Below are 25,379 nucleotides of genomic sequence, written 5' to 3'. Positions count from 1 at the left end.
CATGAGCACTGAAATCCCCCACCCAAAATACACTTTACACCTTTACTACCTTGAGTGCTTCCTCCAAGTGTTATTCAACATGGAGGAGCACTGCTTTGTCAGCCAAGGGAGGACGGTATGTGGTAATCAGAAGGTTGTTTAACCTGAAGTCATGAGATCTCATGGTGTCTGGAGTCAATGTTGAGGACTCCCAGGGCAACTCCCTCCCAACAGTAAACCATTGTGCTGCCATCTCTGCTCAGCCTGCCCTGCTGGTAGAGCAGGATATATCCAAGGATGATGATTGTGGAGTCTGGCACATTGTACAATATAATTCTGTGAGTATGACTATATTATGCTATTGCATGATTAGTCTATGATACAGCTCTCCCAAATTTGGCTCTAGCCTCAGATGTTAGTAAGGAGGACTTTGCAGGGAAGACAGGGCTGTTTCTGTCTTTTTAGGTGCCTTGTTCAATGTCAGGTGATACACCCAGTTTCATTTGTTGTTTAGTCCTCATAGCGATTGACACAACTAAGTGGCTTGCTCGGCCATTTCAGAGGGCAGTTGAGAGTCAATCACATTGCTGTGGATCTGGAGTTGCACGTAGGCCAGACCAGGTGAGTCAGTGTTTTATTTATTTATGGGATAAGAGCGTTGCTGGCTAGATTAGCATATATTGCCCATCGCTAATTACCCAGATGACAGTTTGAGAGTCAACCACATTGCTGCATGTCTAGAGTCACATGTCCACCAGACCAGTTAAGGAAAGCAGTTTCCTTCCCTAAAGGACATTAGTGAGCCAGATGGGTTTTTCCAACAATTAATAGTGGATTCATGGTCATTATTAGACTCTTGATTGCAGAATTTTATTGAATTCAGACTCTACCATGTGCCGTGGCAGGATTTGAACCAAGGCCCCCAGAACATTATCTAGGTACCTGGTTAATCGTCTCGCAATAATATCACTGGACCAATGTGAACTGCAAATTAGGGACATATTTGTTTTCAACCTACTCTTTTAAACTCACCTAACTTAGTATTTGAACAGACCATTGTTTCTCAGGGCCTCAAAAGGAATGTTTAGACTTCCCCTAACATGTCACTTTGTGCACTGATTGAGAGGTCCTCCAGAAAATTTATGCCTGTAATAGCTTCTTTAGTCCCCTGTGCCAGCCTCTTGCCTCACAAAATTTTTCATTCACCTGCCAGTTAATCTTCCCCTAGCTTTGAATGCGAAACCAACAGGCAATATGCAGATACCATCAATAAATTAGTATTGCCCAGCTCCAATCCATCGAGGTCTGGTGAGTTTGCCATTTTGATCCTTGCTCACCCACTTCACTGCCAGTGGTTAGAAGCAGGGTGGTAATTTTATGGTCACATATATCCCTCAGTTATGGTAATAGGGTGTATCTTGTCGGGCTCTGGTCCTTCCTTTCACCTGACTTTGTAAAAACTTTTCCTTTGCTCATGAAGAATAATCAAAAATGCTCTCACTTGCAGGGAGGCAGTGGCATAGAATTATTCTCACTGGACCAGCAATCCTGATACACAAACTAATGCTCTGGGATATGAGTTCAAATCCCACCATGGCAGATGGTTAAAATTTGAGTTAAAGAAAACCAGGTGTTAAAAAGTTAGCCTGACCCTCATAAATGTCTTTTAGAAAATGAAATCTGCCAGTTTTATGCAGTCTCACCTATATGTGACTCCAGACCCACAGCAATGTGGTAAACTCTGAACTGCCCTATGAAATGGCCCTAGCAAGTCACTCAGGTGAAGTGACATTAGGGGATGAGCAATAAATGCTGATCCAACCAGTGATGCATGCAACTCATTAATTAATGAAAAACAAATATCATCAGGATTCACCTCCCTTCAATGTACTTAATTTTATTGAAGGCCAATTAAGAAAAGTATTAATTAATTACTCTGCCACTTCATCATCATTACGCACAAATTGAGCTTCATCTCCCTCCAGTTACACATGGAGAGAGTGGTGGTCATGATTTGGAGTCCAGTAAGGAAATGTTTAAGTTTGCACAGGTCATACCAAAATTCGAAGAAAATGGGTATGGAGGCATTATTTCTGTCATTTGAGAAAATGGCTAGACAAGTGAACTGGGTAAAACAATAATGGACATTGCTCAAGCTGAATAAGTTGGCAGGCAAAGCACAGACATTTATGCTTCACTGTCAAAGAATGATGCTGTGACAAAAGCCCAATATTGGCTGCCTATGAGCTAATGCCTGAGGCATGTAGGCAAAGGATCTGGAATTTAAGTAGACAGTCTGGGAATAGGTATATTGAATTCCAAAGGGTTAAGCAAAGTCATTTTGACAAGTGGTGACATGGATTAGAAGCTGAAACCATGTGTGAACCTCTTAAGGAAGTGTATTGTCTTAGAAGAAACTAAAACGTGGTACCTACAGAAGAAGAACCCATATTGAGGACCAAAAGGTTGCATCAGTAGGCAGGCAGCAATAATACTGGCTGACTATTATGAATTAATCCATAAAACTCATTTTTTTTTCATCACTATCAACTTTGAAAACAATAGCAAATGGGAGATTGAAAGGAAGACAACTATCTAAGGAAAGGAATGGAATTTAGAAATATCCAAGGTCTTCTCCTCAGATCAGAAGCAAAAGTACTCTGGGTGGAGGTGGAATCAGAAGTTGAGGTGTTTGCATTGTAACTAGATAGGGTACATTTATCCAGAATGCTGGAATTTGAGAGAGAAACCCAGGGGACACTTTGGAGCTCATAAGAATGTGTTCAAAGGGGAAACTGAAAAGGAAATCATTGCTTTATGGACAACTAAGAAATGAGGTTAAATACTGCTGTTTGAGCAGAAGTCCATAAGGTAGATGACAGACATAACAGATTTTTATCTAGAAGGAAAATAACCCCTTTTTCTTCAAAGGAAACATCTAAATCTGTCACTATACTAAGATATAGAAGAACTCCTCAAACTCTTTTCCTGAGAAGGATTTAGTTTTCCCTCCAGGCAGTTCAATGAAAGGTGAACTTTTGGTAAATGGGATAATTGGAGATTATAGATTATAGAGTAATGAAGATAGTTGGAGCCCATTTCTGAAGAAGGGTCCCGACCCAAAACGTCAACTTTCCTACTCCTGTGATGTTGCCTGACCTGCTGTGTTCCTCCAGCCCCACGCTGTGTTATGTCTGACTCCAGCATTGGCAGTTCTTACTATCTCTAGTTGGAGATTATGTCCTGGTTCCATTGTTCAAAGTCCAACTGGAGTATAACTTCTTCTCTGGATTATTACTGGTTGGGATAGTTAAGAAATTGCTTATGTAGTTGATTTACTAAGGAATGAATTAGCAGAAGTGCACATTGTAGCTTCACCTATAATCTCAGACAGTCCAGTTGAGGCTAAAGAGGTGGAAGTATTATGGAACAGGTTCTGGGTATTTTCCCAAAATGAGCACTCACCAGAGAAATGGCTGAACAAAGTCCTTCATCAGAGATCACGGTGAAACTACAACAAGACCTGAGGATATCTAAGAGTGGGAGCTGGATATTATGGAGATCATGTGGAATGGGATTAAAAGATGTGCTAGGGACAGAGAAAGAGCAGTGGAACTGAATGGGAGGGGTGGAGACTGTAAGGGTGAGGTTGGTCATCTGAATTGTTCTAAGAGTGGGATCAGGAGGAAGAGCATGAAATGTCAAGGCAAATAGTTGATACTAGGAGACATCATTGAAGAAGAACAGTGGAAAAGAAATGGGAAATGACAAAACCACTGGCAGTAATGGGATGGGGGAATTGCATTTGAAAGGAGGACAGCAGAGGATGAAATAATCAAAACCAAAGAGTACCACAACTATCTTGCAAAAATTTAATTTTAAATATGATTCTGTAAATGCACGAAGTAAACAGGAAGGATGCATGTTTGCATTTGGTACGGCAAAGCAAACACAGTCGAAACAAGAAATCTTAAGCCAAAACTAGATGTATAGTTTGTGCAGCATTGTGTTACTGATTTCTCATTGTAGTACAACTATCTATGTGGATGAAGGGCAAGTAAGATATAAAAGTTACAAACACCTACTTCTCACCATATCCAGTTATAAATTAACTCTTCACAAGAAGACCCATCAGCAGTGCTCATGAATGTGTTTTATTTTTAGGTCTGGGGGACATGACTAATACATACTCAACCAATCAGGCTGCTATATTTGGAAGGTTACCACATGGCAATGAAACTGTTCTGCTGCCTGATCTTCCCAATGTGTAAAGGCTACATCATGGAGATAAGGAAATAAGTTACTATTTTGAATCCAGTGAAGGATCAATGGATTCAAAAGATTAACTCTGCTTCTGTCTCAGCGGATGCTGTCAGATCAACTGAGTTTCTGCAGCATTTTCAGTTGTGATTCATGTTTCGAGCTTCTTTGTTTTCAGGTTCGCATTTGTGCAATTCTAAGATAATTAGCATAAATATTATGCATGTGGCAGCATCAGGAAAAGAGAGAACTAGACATGAATTATAAGAGATTATAAGGGAATTATAAGAGATAACAAGGTGTAGAGCTGGGTGAACACAGCAGGCCAAGCAGCATCAGAGGAGCAGGATGGCTGACATTTCGGGTCTGGGCCCTTCTTCAGACCCTTTTTTTTCTGAAGAAGGGTCTAGACATGAAACGTCAGCTTTCCTGCTCCTCTGATGCTGCTTGGCCTGCTGTGTTCATCCAGCTCTACACCTTGTTATCTCAGATTCTCCAGCATCTGCAGTTCCTGCTACCACTGGACATGAATTGTAGAGTTTGCACACCTGTATGTAGAGGTGGCTGTAGGTCAGGCTTCCACCTAAAACAGCTTTATAAGTGTTCAAGGTTGTCATTAACAATGACAGGATCTCAAGTACAAAACATAGATCTCATTTGTGCTATTCTTCCAAAGATCAGTATTTTCCTTCCAAATGATGGAACAACAATACCCAGCAGCAATCTTAGCCTTGATGAATCTAAGAAAAGGAGGAAGAGCAACAAAACAAAACCAGAGCTGTGAAGCTCAGTGGGCTGCAGCAAGCAGCAGATGAAGAGGGGAACCAAAGTCTGAAACATCATAGAGCAGCCTATAGAGAAAAGGCAGACAGACGTACAGCTTATACTCTAGCTACTTCCACACAAATGAAGGACAGTGCAGGTAATATCTTTGAATGACTAGGGGCCACTGCTACTTACATCTGCCACCACCTGCTGGAAGTTCTGCAGCTCCTGGGCTTGGGCAAAGGTTTAATGCCAATGACACTGAAGATTATATTGGCAGTGAACTTGCACTGGCTCCTCTCAAAGCTTGACAATGGACCTATGTGGCATTTCCCAGTTGGCAGGTCTCAAAACATACATGAGTTTATCAGTGTCCTTTTCAAGAAAGTAATTGTGTTTGTCCAGTTCTCCATTGATGCAGCCAAGTTGCGAGAACCTTGTGATTTTCAGCTATTGCTGGATTCCCATTAGTACAAGACCATTTGCATGTGACATTCAATGGCATCATCCAGCCAGTTTCCTGAGCAGGAGGGGCTTTCACTTTCTCAGCGCCCAGTGCATTTGTGATGACAGGCAACAATTTCTGCACATTTGGAACTGTTATCCAAGGAGCTGTCACTACCCTAACATTTGCCACAACTCCCACTCTCTCAAATGTTTGCTCCCCCGTACCATCTCCAGGGCTGACTCATAAGAAACAAGGGATAATCTCAGAAAGCATGATGAATAATCCCACCGTGAAACCCTCAGACAGATGCTGGACACCACCACAGTGTTGTCTATGCTGCCATTGAACAGACAAATGTACAAAAATGGCATATGGCATTTTGAATGCCAGGGTTCTGAATGAAAGGTGTTGAAAGAGCTGAATATGATTGAGATTATTGAAGGTGTGTATTTTTTTCTGATATTCATGAGAAACACTCATCCCGAAGCCAGCTTTTATGGTACTGTCGCTTGCCCATTCAAGCCTCTGATGAGAAGCCATGAGATGTGTAGGTTCTCTGAGGAAAGGTCAGTGAATTGGAGGTCTGTGAGCTGCTGCATGTTGTAGACCCCTTTCTGTTTGACATGTGAATTCTGGTGAAAATAGTACAATGTCAGTAAGCGTTCTGAAATGACAAACATTGATTGCACATGACGCTTATGATGGAGATGCCTGGTAGCCAGTCCTGTAGAAATAGTCTTGTGCAGTGACAAGCTTACAATGCTAACTCAAACTCATGGGGCATGAGGCATTGAGTTAACATTGACATATATCCTGTGGTGTGCAGGAGATAAGTTATTCTCTTGCAGCACTACATCCAATCATTTCTATGAGCATCATAGTCATTGACCATTGCAGGCACATCTATCCATGCTGCCTTAATGAGTCAGCGCTACATTCCATTCCCACCCCTGGGAGAGGATATCTCCCTTTGTTTGTGAAATCCCACTGGCACCACCTCTAGGCGGGTGCCACTGAACTGTAGTGCCCGTTTGAACAGATCTGTGATCTGTCACGTGGTGGGTAGGGTGACTAACAAAGGTTGGTTGAGATTTCTGAATTACAGAGCGTGGGGTGCTACCCAAGTCCTTTCTAAATAGCTTGCTAGAAGTTGCAGCCCAGAAAGGTCTGAGCATGGGGGCTGAACTTCCTACTTATCCACTTGAAGAATTTGGTCTATTCCCTGTGCATGAAGTGCTCAAAGTAAAGTAATCACTCAGAACAAAATCCATGTGGAAGTTCTTCCACTTTTCCAGCTCATATCCACACTAGTCTCAGAAAAGAAAATTCCACCCACTCCCTTTCCCACAATCTACCATGTCCCACGAAAGGATAATTACTGGATTGCTATGTGGTGTTGAAATCATTGTGTGCCATCTTTTATTCATCACAGTGCCAAAAATACCTTAAGTTCCTTTCATAGGTACGTTTGTGATTACTTCACATATGAACAATTAATTCAGTGGAAGGGAATTTACAGGGATGATGAATAAAAACGTATTATGAATGCAGGAAGAGTTGGACAGATAAACGAGTCCAAAAATACTTTGTCCAATGGTGTCCTGTCCTTGCAAACACAGGTAAAATGATAAGACGGTGTTTTTGAAAACAAAGGTTAGAATAAAATTATAGGAAAAAATGGTGTCCCAAATTTTTGGGGAAATAGTCTTGAGTTTGTTTCATAGACTGGAAGTACAATCCATATTGTTTACAATTAAGGATGGAGTAATCCATCCTTACAATGCAGTCAGAGTGAGTCAGAACATAAGGAACACCTTTCAGGTAACAATTGCATCTTTCAGGTAACAATTGCATCTTTCAGATCTGAACAATTTGAATCATGACTTTAGTTTTTAAAAATCCTGTTAAATCACATAATTTGTCATTTACCAAGCAGATAAATGAGCAAGAATTCTGGTAGTTATTCTTGATAATACTAGTGATGTCTTAAGTATTGGGACTGTGATGGAAGATTGAGACAGCTAACAAAATGTGGATTTCTAATCACAAGTATTGGGAAAAATATCTTTCTTTTAAATTACTATGAACAGCGGCAGCGTTGTTGTCACGTTTGATGATGGTTTGTGCCGCAGTGTTAACTATTAATTTTAATTAATTAACAGATGAATAATTGTACTGGCTCTGTGTTAAACACTGTTTGATGTGCCTCAGGAACCATGGTCTGGCATAGCTGTCTCTACTGAATTCGGTGTAAAGGAAGGCAGTGGGCCAAGAAGGTGCATGATTCATTCGTCTCTGTTTTTTGATTTCTCTGCTCTTTTTTCTATAGCCAGCTGACCTTTTCGTCTTTGCTCATTTCTTCACCAGCTCCTTCCAAACAGTCAGCCTCCAGAGGTCAAAAGTTGTCAGCAACTTCTTCCAAGTTGTGTCTGTCACTATCTGCCTCCTTCATATCTAGCTCTGAGGTGTCCTTGTTGCAGAAATGAGGACATCCAGGAATCATGCTCGGTGTCAAATTCACTGCACTGAAGATATTTGAGCATAAGGCCACATTTGAATGAGTAAACAGACAGTCCCATGCTGTATAGATTTGGTTTTACCTCAGCGTCAGAAAGACAAATGACAGTCCATAATGATGCCATTTTATTGTCACATGTACTCAAGTGCAGGAGCACAGTGAAAAGTGTACAAAGTTGCCCCTCAAGGCACCATCTTAGGTATGAAGTACCTGGAAACAAAATTGAGAAATAAAGAAAAAAACAGTTACATTACCTTATGGTGATTCATAGTATAAGTCAGAAAATAAGAAATAAAGTTAAAATAATAAGCATCACAGTCAGATAAACAGATTACAGATGAACATTACACTGTAGTAGAACTGTGTCTTTATGGGCAGTGTGATGCTATAAGTTGATTGCTTCACATAAATAGATTCCATAATCATGATCAATTTGTCACTAGTGCAGAAATTACAACATGTGTCGAAAAAGCTGCAGGTGTTATGTCCAAGTTGAGTAAATGCATTGGGAATTACAGCAACTTGACTGAGAATAGTAACTTGTAATTCTACCAAGTCTGCATAATTGGCATACTCCCCCGGAGACCTGGAGAACATAGACTAGGCATAAGGAAAGACTAAATAGTTTCCAACTTCACTGTCTAAGATGTGTCCTCAACATCACCTGGCAGGATATGGTTGCCAATTTAGAGATGCTGAAGTCTACCAATACCATTCATTTATTGAGATAACAAAGTGTGGAGCTGGATGAACACAGAAGGCCACAGCTTTAGTGCTCCTAAGATGCTGCTTGGCCTGTTGTGTTCATCCAGCTCCATACTTTGTTATCTGGGATTCTTCAGCATCTACAGTTCCCTTTATCTCTGATACAATTTTAACCTCACTGCAAAGCCTCTTCCAGGGATGCCCAACCTGAAGAAATTACCTCGTCCCTCTGGACAAACCTTAGGGGATCTCTCTCCCATTGCAACTCTCTTGTCTTCTCCTCTATCCATCTTCGATCCGCCTCCCCGTCTCTCACGATTTATTTCAGAACCCTCTCCCTCTCCCCCTTTTCTGATGAAGGGTCTAGGCTCGAAACGTCAGCTTTTGTGCTCCTGAGATGCTGCATGGCCTGCTGTGTTCATCCAGCTCTACACTTTGTTATCTCGGATTCTCTAGCATCTGCAGTTCCCATTATCTTCCATTCATTTATTGCTCAACTTATATTGACCTGCTACATTAATCAAAATGGTCATGGACTCAACAATACCACCAACACAGGTAATAGTTTATCCACATGCTGAAAATATTGAAAGGACAATTTACAGATTCCTACCCGTGCATTAAAATTGTCCAAGGATGAACATTTTCACAGAATTTCACACCATACATCCCATCATTTTTCATTGGTGAAAATGCTATCAAAATTCCCAGTTGGTGCTCTCAGTTGCCAAATCATTATTGTGCATTGTGAAATTAGCAGTTAAAAGGTCTAAGTCTCAGTAATTGCACTTAAAATGTGGCATCCCTTCATGTTCAATCAATAGAAATTATTATTGACTGTAACTAAGCAGATTTTTACATTTGGTATGTTAAAATATTAAGTTCACCAAGAACGTAATGAATGGGAAACTAGCTTGGGAATCTTATACTGAGTAGAGGGCAAGGCTGGGATGCCTTTTGTCGAGGGGAAACTGCTGGTCTGGCAGGGACTTTCTACCCAGGAGAAGAAATATTCTCTAATGGGAGAAATCACTGGAGGAGATAGTTCCTGATGAGGACATTCAGGAAGCAAGATTCAGTAAGGTGGTGGAAAGTAGTGAAGCTGTAAGGTGGTTCAGAGGGAACCTAAAAGGGGAGAAATGGGGAGACTAAAAGATGGGGGGAATGAGATCTGCTATGAGAATGAGTCTGTAAGGGATGAGACTGGCTCCATAGGAGAGAGAATAGCTTTGAACCTGTTAATAAAGAGATTCTCAACTAACTAGGTGCCAGCAAAACTGAAATCACTGAGGTAAATAATTCCCTATAAATGAATATGGAACCTCCAGCTTAAGGCTACATGTATCCAGGAGTTACTATATGTAGAAAAATGCAGTGATTACTATTATAAATGTTTAAATTTTTAAATTTAAATCTAAGATGCAATAAAAAAGACAATAACCTGGTTTAACCTGGTTAAAGTCTTCCATCTTTGTGCATATGTAATGGAAATGTGATAGTTATGACCTTACTAGTGTGTGCAAAATATGCTTAGGGTGGTGACTATGTTGTGTGTTGACGTGTGCATCACTGATGTTTAAAAAGAGAATCTTTTGTTGCTAACTTGTATCTATTGTGTCGACTTATGTATTGTGGTGTCTGGGAAATTGATTCTTTCCTTGTGTATTGTGCCATTAAGTTTATTGGAAGATTGATACTTATTAAGAGTATTAATAAAATTCTTCTAATTCTAATATACAAACATCGTGCAAATGCAGAAAGTGTTTTTGCTACTTGACTGCAGCACTTAATTAATGAGTTAGTGAAAATGAGAAAAGTGCACTTTAAAACCAAAACGTAGACTTCAAAGATTAATAAGTAGTCCTCAGGGAAATCTCAAGAAGAGCTTTTGAAAATAACATTGTGCCTTATGAGAGCGCATCCTGCGCTGCAGCCCTCATACTGATGAATTATAAACTAAGGAAGATCAGTTTATCTGTTACACCATTGTCCTTACTAAACTGCAACATCAGATATTGAGGTGAACTGCATGCTGTAATAATGTTTCATTATCTGCCTGTATAAATTGATTCATTAATATATGTAGCTATTTTATTTTAAGTTCAATGAAATGGATGGTGATATTAAATTAGCTACTGTTTACTTGCAAATTTTAGACCAAGTAGTGCCATTAGACCAAGTCGAAAGAGTGTAGAGTAGATAGCTACCCAACTGTGCACTGGTTAATGATGCTCATTAGACAAGAAGCCTACACTAAGGAGAATCATTCTGATTTTTCTGAGTGTATTCAATTCATGGCCAGATAACATGGCTCTCGGAGCTGGCTGGCCAGTCAGCGAAGGACCAATCAGGGGTGTTCCAGCTTGAAAGGAACAGTAGATTGCAGTGAAAGCTTAGTAAGGGATGGGGCATTGTTTCACCAACGCTTGTAAATGTAAAGTAGAAAATGTGTTTTGAAATCAGATTACAGCTGTTGTAGACGAGGCCATGGAGGCTTACTGGCTATTGTGGAGTGCTTTGGAAGCTACCCGCAGTGTAGATGGACAGGGGCAGCCTCTCGGCCTGCCTGCAGTGCTGGGCCTATTCCTCACATAATGGAGTTGGTTTCAGGGAATGAATCAGGCTGTAGGCTGGCACCTGAGGCCTCCTTTAACAGATTTTATTGGCCCTTAATTAGCTGGACCTGCTGTGTACGGGAGTGTGACTCTGCCTTATACATGCCCCCCCACCCCCACACTGCCGCTGTGAAAAATAGCCTGGTGGGGTGGGGGCGTGGCGGCGGCAAGGTGAAGTTAATGAACTGGCAAGTTTCTGGGGCTGGGAGGAGGGCAGTTAATGCCTATCTCCCTCTGCACCTGGTCCTAGTGAGGGCTCAAAATCTTGCACTGGCTGGATTTTTGGCATTGTTTTGGCTATAGCATTTTCTTTGACCTTTGGATTCGTTTTAACAATTACAGTTGCAGAAAGGATGTTTGGGGACTTGTCAACTGAAGTAGTATGGGCTGAGGTTAGAAACAGGAAAGGAGAGGTCACCCTGTTGGGACTTTTCTATAGGCCTCCGAATAGTTCTAGAGATGTAGAGGAAAGGATAGCAAAGATGATTCTCGATAGGAGTGAGAGAGACAGGGTAGTTGTCATGGGGGTCTTTAACTTTCCAGATATTGACTGGGAACACTATAGTTCAAGTACTATAGATGGGTCAGTTTTTGTCCAGTGTGTGCAGGAGGGCTTCCTGACATAGTATGTAGATAGGCCAACAAGGGGCGAAGCCACATTAGATTTGGTACTGGGTAATGAGCCCGGCCAGGTGTTAGATTTGGAAGTAGGTGAGCACTTGGGTGATAGTGATCACAATTCTGTTATGTTTACTTTAGTGATGGAAAGGGATAGGTATATACCACTGGGCAAGAGTTATAGCTGGGGGAAAGGCAATTACGATGAGATTAGGCAAGATTTGGGGAGCATAGAATGGGGAAGGAAACTGCAAGGGATGGGCACATTAGAAATGTGGAGCTTATTCAAGGAAAAGCTCCTGTGTGTCCTAGATAAATATGTACCTGTCAGGCAGGGAGGAAGCTGTAGAGTGCAGGAGCCGTGATTTATGAAGGAGGTGGAATCTCTGGTCAAGAGGAAGAAGAAGGCTTACGTTAGGATGAGATGTGAAGGCTCAGTTAGGGCACTTGAGGGCTACGAGGTAGCCAGGAAAGACCTAAACAGAAAGCTCAGAAGAGCCAGGAGAGACATGAGAAATTGTTGGCGGATAGGATCAGGGTAAACCCTAAGGCTTTCTATATGTATTTAGGGAATGAAAGAATGACGAAAGTAAGATTAGGCCCAATCAAGGATAGTAGTGGTAAGTTGTGTGTGGAGTCAGATGGGATAGGGGAAGCGCTAAATGAATATTTCTCAACAGTATTCACTCTAGAAAACGACAATGTTGGCGAGGAGAATACTGAGATACAGGCTACTAGACTAGGTGGGATTGAGGTTCACACGGAAGAGGCATTAGAAATCCTTCAGAAGGTGAAGATAAGTAAGTCCCCTGGGCCGGATGGGATTTATCCTCGGATCCTCTGGGAAGCCAGGGAGGAGATTGCTGAGCCTTTGGCATAGATCTTTAACTCGTCATTGTCTACAGGAATAGTGCCAGATGACTGGAGGATAGCAAATGTGGTTCCTGTGTTCAAGAAGGGGAGTAGAGACAATCCTGGTAATTATAGACCAGTGAGCCTTACCTCAGTTGTTGGTAAAGTGTTGGAAAAGGTTATAAGGGATAGGATTTATAATCATCTAGAAAAGAATAAATTGATTAGGGATAGTCAGCATGGTTTTGTGAAGGGAAGGTCATGCCTCACAAACCTTATTGAGTTCTTTGAGAAGGTGACCAAACAGGTAGATGAGAGTAAACCGGTTGATGTGGTGTATATGGATTTCAGCAAGGCGTTCGATAAGGTTCCCCACAATAGGCTATTGTACAAAATGCGGAGGAATGGAATTGTGGGAGATATAGCAGTTTGGATCGGAAATTGGCTTGCTGAAAGAAGACAGAGGGTGGTAGTTGATGGGAAATGTTCATCCTGGAGACCAGTTACTAGTGGTGTACCGCAAGGGTCGGTGTTGGGTCCACTGCTGTTTGTCATTTTTAAAAATGACCTGGATGAGGGCGTAGAAGGATGGGTTAGTAAATTTGCAGACGACACTAAGGTCGGTGGAGTTGTGGATAGTGACGAAGGATGCTGTAGGTTGCAGAGAGACATAGATAAGCTGCAGAGCTGGGCTGAGAGGTGGCAAATGGAGTTTAATGCAGACAAGTGTGAGGTGATGCACTTTTGTAGGAGTAACCGGAAGGCAAAGTACAGGGCTAATGGTAAGATTCTTGGTAGTGTAGATGAGCAGCGAGATCTCAGTGTCCATGTACACAGATCCTTGAAAGTTGCCACTGGAGCGCTTTGCCTGCAACGGTAGTAGATTCGCTAACTTTCGGTACATTTAAGTCATCATTGGACAAGCATATGAACGTACATGGAATAGTGTAGGTTAGATGGGCTTGAGATCGGTATGACAGGTCGGCACAACATCGAGGGCCGAAGGGCCTGTACTGTGCTGTAATGTTCTATGTTCTATAACTCAAAGTAACACATCGAAGTTGCAATGAGGAAATGAGATATTTGCTTCAGCTACTTTGGCCTGCATTTTCTAATGGCCAAATAATTGTTTCTGAAGTTTAGATCAGAGTTTTTCATGGGGACCCTGCAGAGTGTCCATCATTGGAGACTCCAAAGGAATTGCCCAGAAAATTGAAGATTTTTCTGGGCCTTTCCTCTTCTCCTGGAACCCTCTGGAAGTAATTTAATTCTGTTAAGTAAATGTATGCCCGGAAAAATTTAAACTATGAAGAGTCTAACTCTAGAGTAGCTATTCATACTGACCTCCAACTTGCCACATACCCCTGACTTTGACACAATGTCCTCCCTCACTGCTGTATCCGACATGTCCCAAGAGCCAACACACCTGCCCTACCAACAGACCTGACCTCCCTTCACCTGCCACCAGTGCCAACTCCATTCATCTGCCTTGGGATCTGAATCCTTTGTACCCACCATGGACCCCATCCCAATTCCCATACTGCCAGACCCAACATTCTTTCCTGCTGCTTTGGGAACCAAAACACCAACAATCACTTGCAACTTTTGGAATTCCTCCCTGCCAGACCTGAAATCTCCTACCCACTGTGACCTACCTTAAACACTCCATCACTTACTCAGCCCCTAGCCATTGGCACCCTATACTCCTGATGTCCTCACCTCACACTTACCTTATGTGCTTACCATTTTGTAACAGCTCTCCATGACCTTGGAATTGCATCAATTCTGGCTTCTTGTGCAGATTGAATTTTTGTTGTTTCACCGCTAGTGACCATGCTTTCAAGTGCTTGGAACTTGTCCTGTTTCCTGAGTTTCTCCTGCTCTCTAACTTTTCTCTCCTTTTATATGACACTCCATGAGCAAAATAAAATCTTCTATTTGTAAAGCTGTTTAATATAAAATCCCAAGACATTTTACACCAGTCAGATAAAGTAAGACGTTTGGAATGGAACTTCTGTGCTTAAGCCTGTTTTGCTGAAAACAGAACCATCAATAAGGGAGCAATTAAAATCAGGGCTGTTCAAAAGGCAATAATCAGACGGCCACATTTATCAGCAGATTACGCAATTGGAGAAAATTTTAAAGACAGGGAGGGACAATGTCATGAATCGATTTGAAAATAAGCACAAAACTGAGTCACTTACTTGACCAAGAAGGTCAGCAATCTTAGGAGTAAAGTAAATAGGATTTTGTGCAGCTAAGGATACACACACAGCAGGGCTCGTATGGTGCAGTGGTACTGTGGCTACCTCTGGCCCAGTGGTGCAGTGTGTCACAAGATTTCCAAACAGGTTGGTTAAAAATACATACAAGCAACAGAACTTTGCACAAGCTCAAATTTTTTGATTGTGGCGGACCAGCCCGGGGTGTGTTGGAATAGTCAAATCTAGGTTGATGAAGGAATGATTGAGTGTAAAAGACCGAAAGAACTGCAGATGCTGGAAATCAGAAACAAAAACAGAAGTTGCTAGAAAAGCTTGGCAGTATCTGTGAAGAGAAGTCAGAGCTATCATTTCAGGGCCAGTGACCCTCCAGAACTGATGGCAGCTGGGAAAAGGTTGGTATTTATGCAGAAGATGGACATGGTGGTGGGTGGGGAGAATAAGGAGTAACTGATGGGTGGAGATAGAACCTAAAGAGAGAGAAAAGTTGTTAAACAGCCAAAGGAATAGGTAAAAGTCAGTCTGGAGAATGAATAGCTGCTAATGGGGACTGTTAGTAGTTGACCAATGGGTTGTATATGGTAGCAACCTGGATCTGGTATGTGGGGTTACAGTAAGATCATGAGAGGAGTCACAAGCCCAAAAATCATTGGACTTGATATTGAGTCAAAAAGCCTCCATTGTCAGCCTTCCATGGGGACTGTTCCCATTGTAACACTTTGGTCCACTCCTCCTTCATTCCCAACACACACCGCAGCCCCATGGCACCTTCCCCTGCAGCCGCAGAAAATCTAACACCTGCCCATTTACATCCTCCTTCCTCAGTGTCCAAGGGCCCAAACACGCCTTCAGGGTGAAGCAGCACATCACCCGCACTTCACTCAGTCTAATCTACTGTATTCACTGCTCACAATGTGGTCCCCTCTACATTGGGAAAATGAAGCACAGACCGGGTGACCAACACATGTTCTGTTTGTAAAAATGACCCTGAGGTTCAAGTTCCTTACCACTTCAACACAACACCGTGTTCCCTGGCCAACAACTCTGTCTCAGACATGCTGCAGTGCTACAGTGAAACTCTGTGCAAACTGGAAAAACAGCACCTCATTTTGTGCTTGGGAGCTCTGCAGTCTTCTGGACTCAACAATTGAGTTCAACAATTTTAGGGCCTGTGCAACTTGTCCCATGTCCTCACTCTAACCCCACACACCAGGTCTTGTTATCACAGGGGGTGCTACCATTCAACCCATTGTCAGCTATTAATGGTCCCCATTAGCAGCCTTTCATTCTCCCATGCTGACCTTAACCACTCCTATGCCTGTCCAACTGTTTTTCTCTCTTTAAACTCTTTCTCCATGTATCATTTATTCTACCTCACTCCCTCACCCCATCTTTTACATATGTACCAACCTTTTCTAGCTACTACCAGTTTTGAAGAGGAGTCACTGCAACTGAATGTGAACTCTGATTTCTCTCCACAGATGCTGCTGGACCTGCTGAGTTTTTCCAATGATTTCTGCTTTCTTTTGCAAATGACTGAGTATATTGGCTGCTCATGAGCTTGCACGACTGAAGTTGGGAGTTGTTTTGGAGGTGGAAATAAGTGTCCTTTGGATTGATGCAGTTGTGTGGTTGTCTCACAACCACAAAACACCAGGTTTGTGAACAGTCTGGTTGAGCCTCAGTCCCCAGAAAAGTATGGGGTCATCAGCTGGACTGCAGAGTTTGGAACAGGGACTGGAGGTAATGGCTTTACTCTTCCCAATATTTAAATAGTAAAAAAAGCTGCTAATCCAGTACCTGATGTCGGATTAGCAGGCTCATATATTAGCAATAGTGGAGAAGTGAAAAGATATAACAAATCTCTGTCTTTTAGCAACTTTTTGATTCCATACAAGTACCTTTTTTTAAGTGACTCATTTTTTCACCTTTCTTCTGTAATGCAACTTGGAACATTTTATTACCATATAAATGGTACATGAATATATGTTGTTGGTTATCTTCAATATGTACGTTATGCATCAGCTGGCTTGAGACCAAGAGGATGAAAAATAAACTAAATTGCCATCCTGTGTTCTTTCTGAGTGAGAAGCCTCTCTGTTTCTTGGCCCCTTATTTTCTGAAGCAAATACCAGACCCCTATTCTGTGTCATCTCCTTTAAATATATTTGATTGTAAATAATCTTATACCATGGTATCCTACCACATTAAAAGAAAGTCAAATATTACTTATCTTTTCAAGTATGAGTTTGACAAATTGTAAATGGCAGAAATGGCAAATCTACGTCAAATCTAGTTAAGCTGGTTTCTTATTATTTATTGCATGCAATTCTTACTATAAATATTCTTTTCCTTTCAGGTTCAGGTTCAGTGGTCGTATTCTGGGCCTCGCTCTAATTCACCAGTACCTGTTAGATGCCTTCTTCACCAGACCTTTCTATAAGGCACTGCTAAGGCTGTAAGTGCACAATTCTTCCAGATTGCCGACACAACTGGAAGATTTTATATGCCATTACACTGATATTATTGCAGGATAAATATCAGAATATATTTCAAAGCAAAATTCTTTGATGACATTATAGCCATCCTATAAACATTATAACCCTTTAATAAATATGCATTTACAAGAATGAGTGTTTATGACTTTAAAATCATAAAATTTCCATTTTCTGAGGCTAAACAGATCAAAGGTACTATTTCTGTGATCCCACAGCATGCAATCTACAGTTAACAGTTAACAATGCTTTCAGTTCCCAGTCTGCCTTGCTGTTTCACTTTATACATGAAGTACTTTAGAACTAACTATGATGTTCTTCACATAGATCTTAATTTAGAGATTGTAGTGAAGTGCCTTTGCAAAGAAAAATGCCAGCAGCTTATCCCAACAATGCTAATCATAGAAACCTTACAGTATGGAAATGGCCCAACAAATCCATACCGACCCATCTCTATCCCCATCCCCAATCCCCTCTCCCTCCCCCTATCCTTTTACTGCAACCCTGCATTTTCCATAGCTAACACATTTAATTTACAGATCCCTGAACATTATGGACAATTTAGCATGGCCAATCCACATTGACTGCACTTCTTTGGGCTGTGGGAGGAAACCGGAGCACCCGGAGGAAACCCGCACACAGACGTGAAGAATGTGCAAACTCCACACAGACAGTCGCCCAAGAGTGGAATCAAACCCAGGTCTCAGGCGCTGTGAGGCAGCAGTGCTAATCACTGAGCCTCCCTATTTTGTTTCTAGATGCAGTACATAGAATCCCTACAGTTCTGAGCAAGGGTCACCACATCCGAAATGTTAACTCTGTTTTTTTGACTTCACAGATGCTGCCAGACCTGCTGAGCTTTTCCAGCAACTTTGTTTTTGTTCCTGATTTCCAGCCGCCACAGTTCTTTTAGTTCTTACTTCAATGCCTTTAACTCACTCCATCCCCATAAACCTGTGCACCTCTGGTAATCATAAATCTATCAGCATCTACCTTAAACATACTCAAAGATTAAGCTTCGTGTCCCTCAAGGATTTACAACCAGTTTAAAAAAAATTGGACCTAATTGGCATCTCCTTATTTTTAGTTTGTGCACCCTAGTTTTTGACTTCCCAAACAGGGGAAACATCTAAGGTTTTCGAGTAGATTTGTAGCTCAGGTTGTGAGTGTTAAGGTTGTTGAGGTTGCTTGGCTCACCGAGCTGGTTTCTTGTTTCACAGACATTTCATTACCATGCTGGGTAAGATCCTCAATGCAGCCTCTGATGTGTGTTTTCCCACCTGGTTTTTAAATCAGACAAACAGGAAGGAAACTAACAACAAGAGTACATGAACACCAGCTGGCTACAAAAAGACATGGCCAATACTCACTCATCTCAATCCACATGGACAAGGAGAACCACCAATTCGACTGGGACAACACCAAAATCATGGGACAGGCTGGGCAGAGACGGGCACAAGAATTCCTGGAAGCATGGAACTCCACAAGCATGCTATTAACAAACACATAGAACTCGACCCCATGTACATTCTATGACGAAGGAAAACTGGAAATTCCTGGAAGCATGGAACTCCACAAAGGATGCTATTAACAAACACATAGAACTCGACCCCATGTACATTCTATGATGAAGGAAAACCGGAAATGAGGCAATCCACCTCAACAGACCCCAGAGTTTAAAAACCAGGTGGGAAAACATATCATCACTTCATCAGAAGCTGCACTGAGGACGTTACCCAGCATGGTAATGAAACGTCTGTAAAACAAGAAACCAATTTGGTGAAACAACCAACCTCAACAACCTCAAGGGGAAAAATCTTACCTGTTTTTACCCAGTTCATCCCTGTAAGAATTTTATAAGTTTCAAAGAGATCACTTCTCATTCATCAAAATATATAATTCCAGCCCAATTTGTTTAAACTCTCTTTACTGGCAAATCATAATGCACAAACATGTAGGCTTGAAGGGCCAGATGGCCTACTCCTGCTTCTGGTTCTTATGTTCTTATAATAATCCAAAGATCAATTCTGGTGAACCTTCAATGTACTCCCCATGGTAGAAATATCTCTTGTGAGAGAAGGAAAGCAAACTCACCCAGTAGTCCAGGTTCAAGGACACAAAACTGCACATAGTACACCAGCTACAGTCTAGCCAACCTGCAGCGAGACTTCATTACTCCTGTGTACAGATCCTCTTGCAATAAAAATGTTTGAGGACTCTGGGACTATACTCATTGGAGTTTAAAAGGATGGGGGGGGGGCTCTAATTGAAACTACAGAATACTGAATGGCTTGGACAGAGTGGATGTTGGGAAGATGCTTCCTTTGGTAGGAGAGTCTAGGACCCGAGCGCACAGCCTTAGATTGAAAAGAAGACCTTTTAGAAAGGAGATAAGGAGAAACCTCTTCAGCCAGACAGTGGTGAATCTATGGAATTCACTGCCATAGAAAGCTGTGGAGGCCTGGTCATTGAGTACATTTAAGACTGAGATAGATAGGTTCTTGATTAGCAAGGGTATTAAGGGTTATAGGGAGAAAGCAGGAGAATGGGGTTGAAGAACTTATCAGCAATGACTGGATGACGGAGCAGACTCAATGGGCCGAATGGCCTAATTTCTGCTCCTATGTCTTATGGTTTTAAGAAGGTGAATATGGCATTAACTTTCCCAATAGGTTATTAAACCTGCATGTTCACCTTCAGTGCCTTGAGCCGAGGAACACCTAGGTCCTCTTTTACATCTACCATTTAAAAAATACTCTGGACATCTGTTCCACCTACCAAAGCGGATACCTCACATATTTTCACATTATATTCCAAGTGTATTTTCTTGTCCATTCGCTAAGCCAGTCCAAATACTCCTGAATTTTTTTTATATCTTCTTTGTGACATCCATTCATTCTTAACTCTGTATCATTTTCAAATTTTCAAATATTATATTTGGTCCCCACATCCAGATCCCTGATATGTATCGTGAACAACTGGGACCCAAATATATATATAAGCAGTATCCAACTTGTCACAGCTGTCAAAACAATGTCCCTTTTATTCCTACTTTTTGTTTCCTCTATGCTAGTCAGTCTTCAATCCATACTGGTACATTATATCCTATCCCATGTGTTTAATTTTTTAACCAGATTCCTTGGGGGGGCTTTATCAAATGCCTTCTGAGAATCTTAGTAGACTCCTATATCAATGTTGTCAGTAATTTCTTTCAAAAGCTCCAACTATTTCATCAAAGATGACTGCCCATTCTAAAATCCATGCTAGAGACAAAAAAAAACGGCAGTTGCTGAAATCCTTGGTAGACAAACAGAAGAAGACAACAGACCAGGCAGCTTCGGGGGGAAAGTAGCAGTCAACATTTCGGGTATTACCCTTCTTCAGGACTGGAAGTGGGGGTAGGGGGAGATGCAGATAAAGGTTGGCGTGGGAGGGGCGGTGTGGTAAGGATGGAGCTTGCTGTGTTCTTCCAGCCTCCTGTTTGTCTACCCAAAATCCATGCTGATGACTACGTCCAGTCAGATCATTATTATACAAGTGTCCATATATCACATCCTTTGTGATGGGTTTTAGCATTCCCCTATTACCGATGTAAAAGCCACTATAGACATATAACACAAACTATTTGGCTAAAATGAACGTGGACCCATCATAGGCAGAGTCAGAAGAGTTTGTAATGGGAAATAGCAAAATGGCAGAGGAGCTAAATTATTACTTTGTGTCTGATTTTATTGAGAAAAAATACAAAATATCTCCCAGAATTAGAAATCCAATTGGCAAGGGAGGATGAGGAGTTGAAGGAAGAGCAGTGGGCTGACACGTGGATAGAGTTGAGAACATTATCAGATCAGCCATGATCTTATAAAATACCAGAGAAGGCTCCAAACGCCTACTTTCACTCCAAATCCATTGTTCCTATTAATAGAGAAATTTTAACATAATTAAACACCGAAAAAAAATTAAATGTTTGGTATTGGAGCATTGTTGCAAGGACACCAGTCATATACTTGTACTTTACTCATGTCAGCATTTCAGTACTTAATGTCAGACAATGCTGGAACAACCCTCATCTTTGTTGACTATGGCATGTCAGTCCAATTCTCTTCGCACTTTTTTATGTGCTCATTTCCAGCATGGGTTGCTGGGAAGCATTCTGTAGATGGACAATGTTAACCTCCTTCTCCATAATCCACTGATGATTATGCCAGTTGCAGTGCATTTACCAAAGTCCCTGTTGAGATCACTTAACTCATTGCATCATGGCAATCAGATCTAGTTAATTCTAGACCTGAATGGTTTAGGTGCCCCCAAACTGAACTGGCTGAGGTGCGTAAGAAAGGTAACTACATAACCTTTAAGGAAAAAAAGTATTTCTTTAAAACACAACAAAACTATGCATTTTTGTTAACTATTAGCACTGACATACTTGAGTTATTAAGTATAATGTGTATTAAAGAAAGTATTAGCTCTTTACCATTCTACAGTGATACTCAAAAAATTACAAAATACCAGGATTCATGACAACTGAAAGATCCACTAAGCAATTTATGCACAGATAGGTGATGAAGTGACCAATTAAATTAGTAAGGTCCTTCTGACAAACTTCAGGGAATCACAACAAATGGAATTACTGCTTGAAGATTGGAGTTGAGCTAGCATAAGATAAATCTTTAAAAAGGAACAAAGGAACAAAGTAGAAACTAGGTAAATGATCCTAAAACTTATTGTAGGTAAAAGTGCAAGAAGACATTCTAAGAATGGTTAATCCAACAAAAAGTGTTGGTATGTTGTACTAAGAGGGAGACAAGATTGAGTTATGAACAATGAAACTGTCAATCTTTATAGGATTAGTACAATATTATCCAGTCTTTCACTTCTGGGCCAGCTCTTTCCTAGTTTTCAGGAGATTCTGTTTAAGCACAGGACTGCATCGAGCAAGTGACAGAGCCTGATAACAGTGGAAAATCTGAACGTGTGTTAAATTTAGATTTTAGCATGTATTCAGCGATTGTACTGCACAAATAGTTAGTTTATAACAGAAAGAGACATAAATAGGAGGCAAGCATTTGAGTTGGATTGAAAATTGTCTAAACCAAATAAAACCAACCAATTACTGCAAATGGTGCTGCACTGATGTGTTGAGTGTGTGTGGGAGTAGAAACCATTTCTCTTCACAATATATATATGGAAATTGCAATAATGTTAACTAGATTTGGCAATGAAATAAAATGTGAAGACAGAGGGGTTAATGATATTCAAATTTCAAGCAATATCTTGTCAGGAACAAATGTCATGGAAATTATAGAAGGTGAGATAACGAGTAGCTAATGCTCAAACATAAAAACAAGAAACAAAAATAGGCCAGATAACAAAGTGTGGAGCTGGATGAACACAGCAGGCCAAGCAGCATCTTAGGAGCACAAAAGCTGACGTTTCGGGCCTAGACCCTTCATCAGAAAAGGGGGATGGGGAAATTGTTCTGAAATAACTAGGGAGAGAGGAGAAAATAGGTGGAGAGGAGACAGACAAGTTAAAGGGGCTGGGATGGGGCCTGTAGAGGTGAGTACAGGTGGGGAAGTAGGGAGGGGATAGGTCAGTCGGGGGAGGACGGACAGGTCAAGAGGGCGGGATGAGGTTAGGAAGTAAGAAATGGGGGTGCGGCTTGAGGTGGGAGGAGGGGATAGCTGAGAGGAAGAACAGGCTAGGGAGGCGGGGATGAGCTGGGCTGGTTTTGGGATGCAGTGGGAGGAGGGGAGATTTTGAAGCTTGTGAAGTCCACATTGATACCATTGGGCTACAGGGTTCCCAAGCAGAATATGAGTTGCTGTTCCTGCAACCTTCAGGTGGCATCATTATGGCACTGCAGGAGGCCCTGGATGGACATGTTGTCTAAGGAATGCAAGGCGGAGTTGAAATGGTTCGCAAATGGGAGGTGCAGTTGTTTATTGCGAACCGAGCGGAGGTGTTCTGCAAAGCGGTCCCCAAGCCTCCGCTTGGTTTCCCCAATGTAGAAGAAGCCACGCCGGGTTCAGTGGATACAGAATACCACATTGGCAGATGTGCAGGTGAACATCTGCTTAATATGGAAGATCATCTTGGGACTTGGGACGGGGGTGAGGGAGGAGGTGTGGGGGCAAGTGTAGCACTTCCTGCGGTTGCAGAGGAAAGTACCGGGTGTGGTAGGGCTGGAGTGGAGTGTGGAGCAGACAAGGGATTCCCAGAGAGAGTGGTTTTTCTGGAAGGCAGACAAGGGTGGGGATGTAAAAATGTCTTTGTATGGTCGGGTTGGATCGTAGATGGCGGAAGTGTCGTAGGATGATGCATTGTATCTGGAGGTTGGTGGGGTAGTATGCAGTGGGAGGAGGGGAAATTTTGAAGCTTGTGAAGTCCACATTGATACCATTGGGCTGCAGGGTTCCCAAGCGGAATATGAGTTGCTGTTCCTGCAACCTTCAAGTGGCATCGTTGTGGCACTAGGGAGATTCTCTTTTGGCGGTTATTGCGAGGATGGGGTGTGAGGGATGGTTGCAGGAAATGCAGGAGATATGGTCGAGGACATTCTCGACCACTGCGGGAAAGATCATTCTCTCCAGGGCTCCCTTGTCTGCTCCACACTCCCCTCCAACCCCACCACACCCGGCACTTTCCCCTGCAACCGCTGGAAATGCTAAACTTGCCCCCACACCTCCTCCCTCACCCACATCCCAGGCTCCAAGATGACTTTCCACATCAAGCAGATGTTCACCTGCACATTTGCCAATGTGTTATACTATATCCGCTGTGCACAGTGTGGCTTCCTCTACATTGGGAAAACCAAGCGGAGGCTTGGGGACTGCTTTGCAGGATACCAATGCTTCGTTCGCAACAAACAACTGCACCTCCCAGTCACAAACTATTTCAACTCCCTCTCGCATTCCTAAGACGACATGTCCATCCTGGGCCTCCTGCAGTGCCACAACGATGCCACCTGAAGGTTGCAGGAATAGCAACTCATATTCCACTTGGGAACCCTGCAGCCCAATGGTATCAATGTGGACTTCACAAGCTTCAAAATCTCCCCTCCTCCCACTGCATCCCAAAACCAGCCCAACTCATCCCCACCTCTCTCACCTGTTCTTCCTCTCACCTATCCCCTCCTCCCACCTCAAGCTGCAAGTCCATTTCCTACCTCCTAACCTCATCCTGCCCCCTTGACCTGTCCATCCTCCCTGGACTGACCTATCCCCTCCCTACCTCCCCACCTATACTCACCTCTACAGGCTCCATCCCCATCCCTTTAACTTATCTGTCTCCTCTCCACCTATATTCTCTTCTATCCACATTCGATCTGCCTCCCCCTCTCTCCTTATTTGTTTCAAACCCATCTCCCCCTCCCCCTTTTCTGATGAAGGGTCTAGGCCCGAAACGTCAGCTTTTGTGCTCCTGAGATGCTGCTTGGCCTGCTGTCTTCATCCAGCTCCACACTTTGTTATCTCAGATTCTTCAGCATCTGCAGTTCCCACTATCTCTGATACAAAAATAGGCCACCTGGCCCTTTGAGCCTGCTGAACCATTAATAAACTCATGGTTGATCTAACTTTACATTTCTGCATACCCCGATAATCTTACATCCTGTTGGTAATCAATAATCTATCGACTTCTGCCTTAAAAAAAAGATTCTGTGTCTACTGCCTTTTGAGAAAAAGAATTCCAAAGACTCATAACCCTCTGATGTCCAAGTATATAGGTAGTCTTTCTAGTCAGCCAGTTATCAGGTAGGTATAAACAACACACTTAGAATGTAATGGTCTGTACAACTGCAGGCTTGGCTCCCCATGGTTTAGTATGTAATTGTGATAAGTAAAAAAGCCTAAGCCTGGGATTTACAGCTAAAGGGATAGAACATAAATCTCAGTAAGGAAT

The 25,379-nt window shown here is 42.1% G+C and overlaps 1 protein-coding gene across 7 annotated transcripts in view; it reads left to right on the top strand.

Annotated features, from left to right (window-relative positions):
* LOC125465351 (E3 ubiquitin-protein ligase HECW1-like) overlaps nucleotides 1–25,379 on the top strand; it is a 430,630-nt gene that overhangs the window by 361,482 nt on the left and 43,769 nt on the right. For all 7 annotated transcript variants that reach the window (XM_059638143.1, XM_059638132.1, XM_059638131.1 and 4 more), the window contains one exon: nucleotides 17,342–17,440. In XM_059638143.1, coding sequence (XP_059494126.1) covers nucleotides 17,342–17,440 — 99 coding nt within the window. The remainder of the gene's footprint in view (nucleotides 1–17,341; nucleotides 17,441–25,379) is intronic.

This window comes from Stegostoma tigrinum, chromosome 2 (genome assembly GCF_030684315.1).
Source record: "Stegostoma tigrinum isolate sSteTig4 chromosome 2, sSteTig4.hap1, whole genome shotgun sequence".
In the NCBI taxonomy this organism is placed as follows: domain Eukaryota; kingdom Metazoa; phylum Chordata; class Chondrichthyes; order Orectolobiformes; family Stegostomatidae; genus Stegostoma; species Stegostoma tigrinum.
The sequence above is the reverse complement of the archived record's forward strand: the minus strand, read 5'-3'. Positions and strand labels throughout refer to the sequence as shown.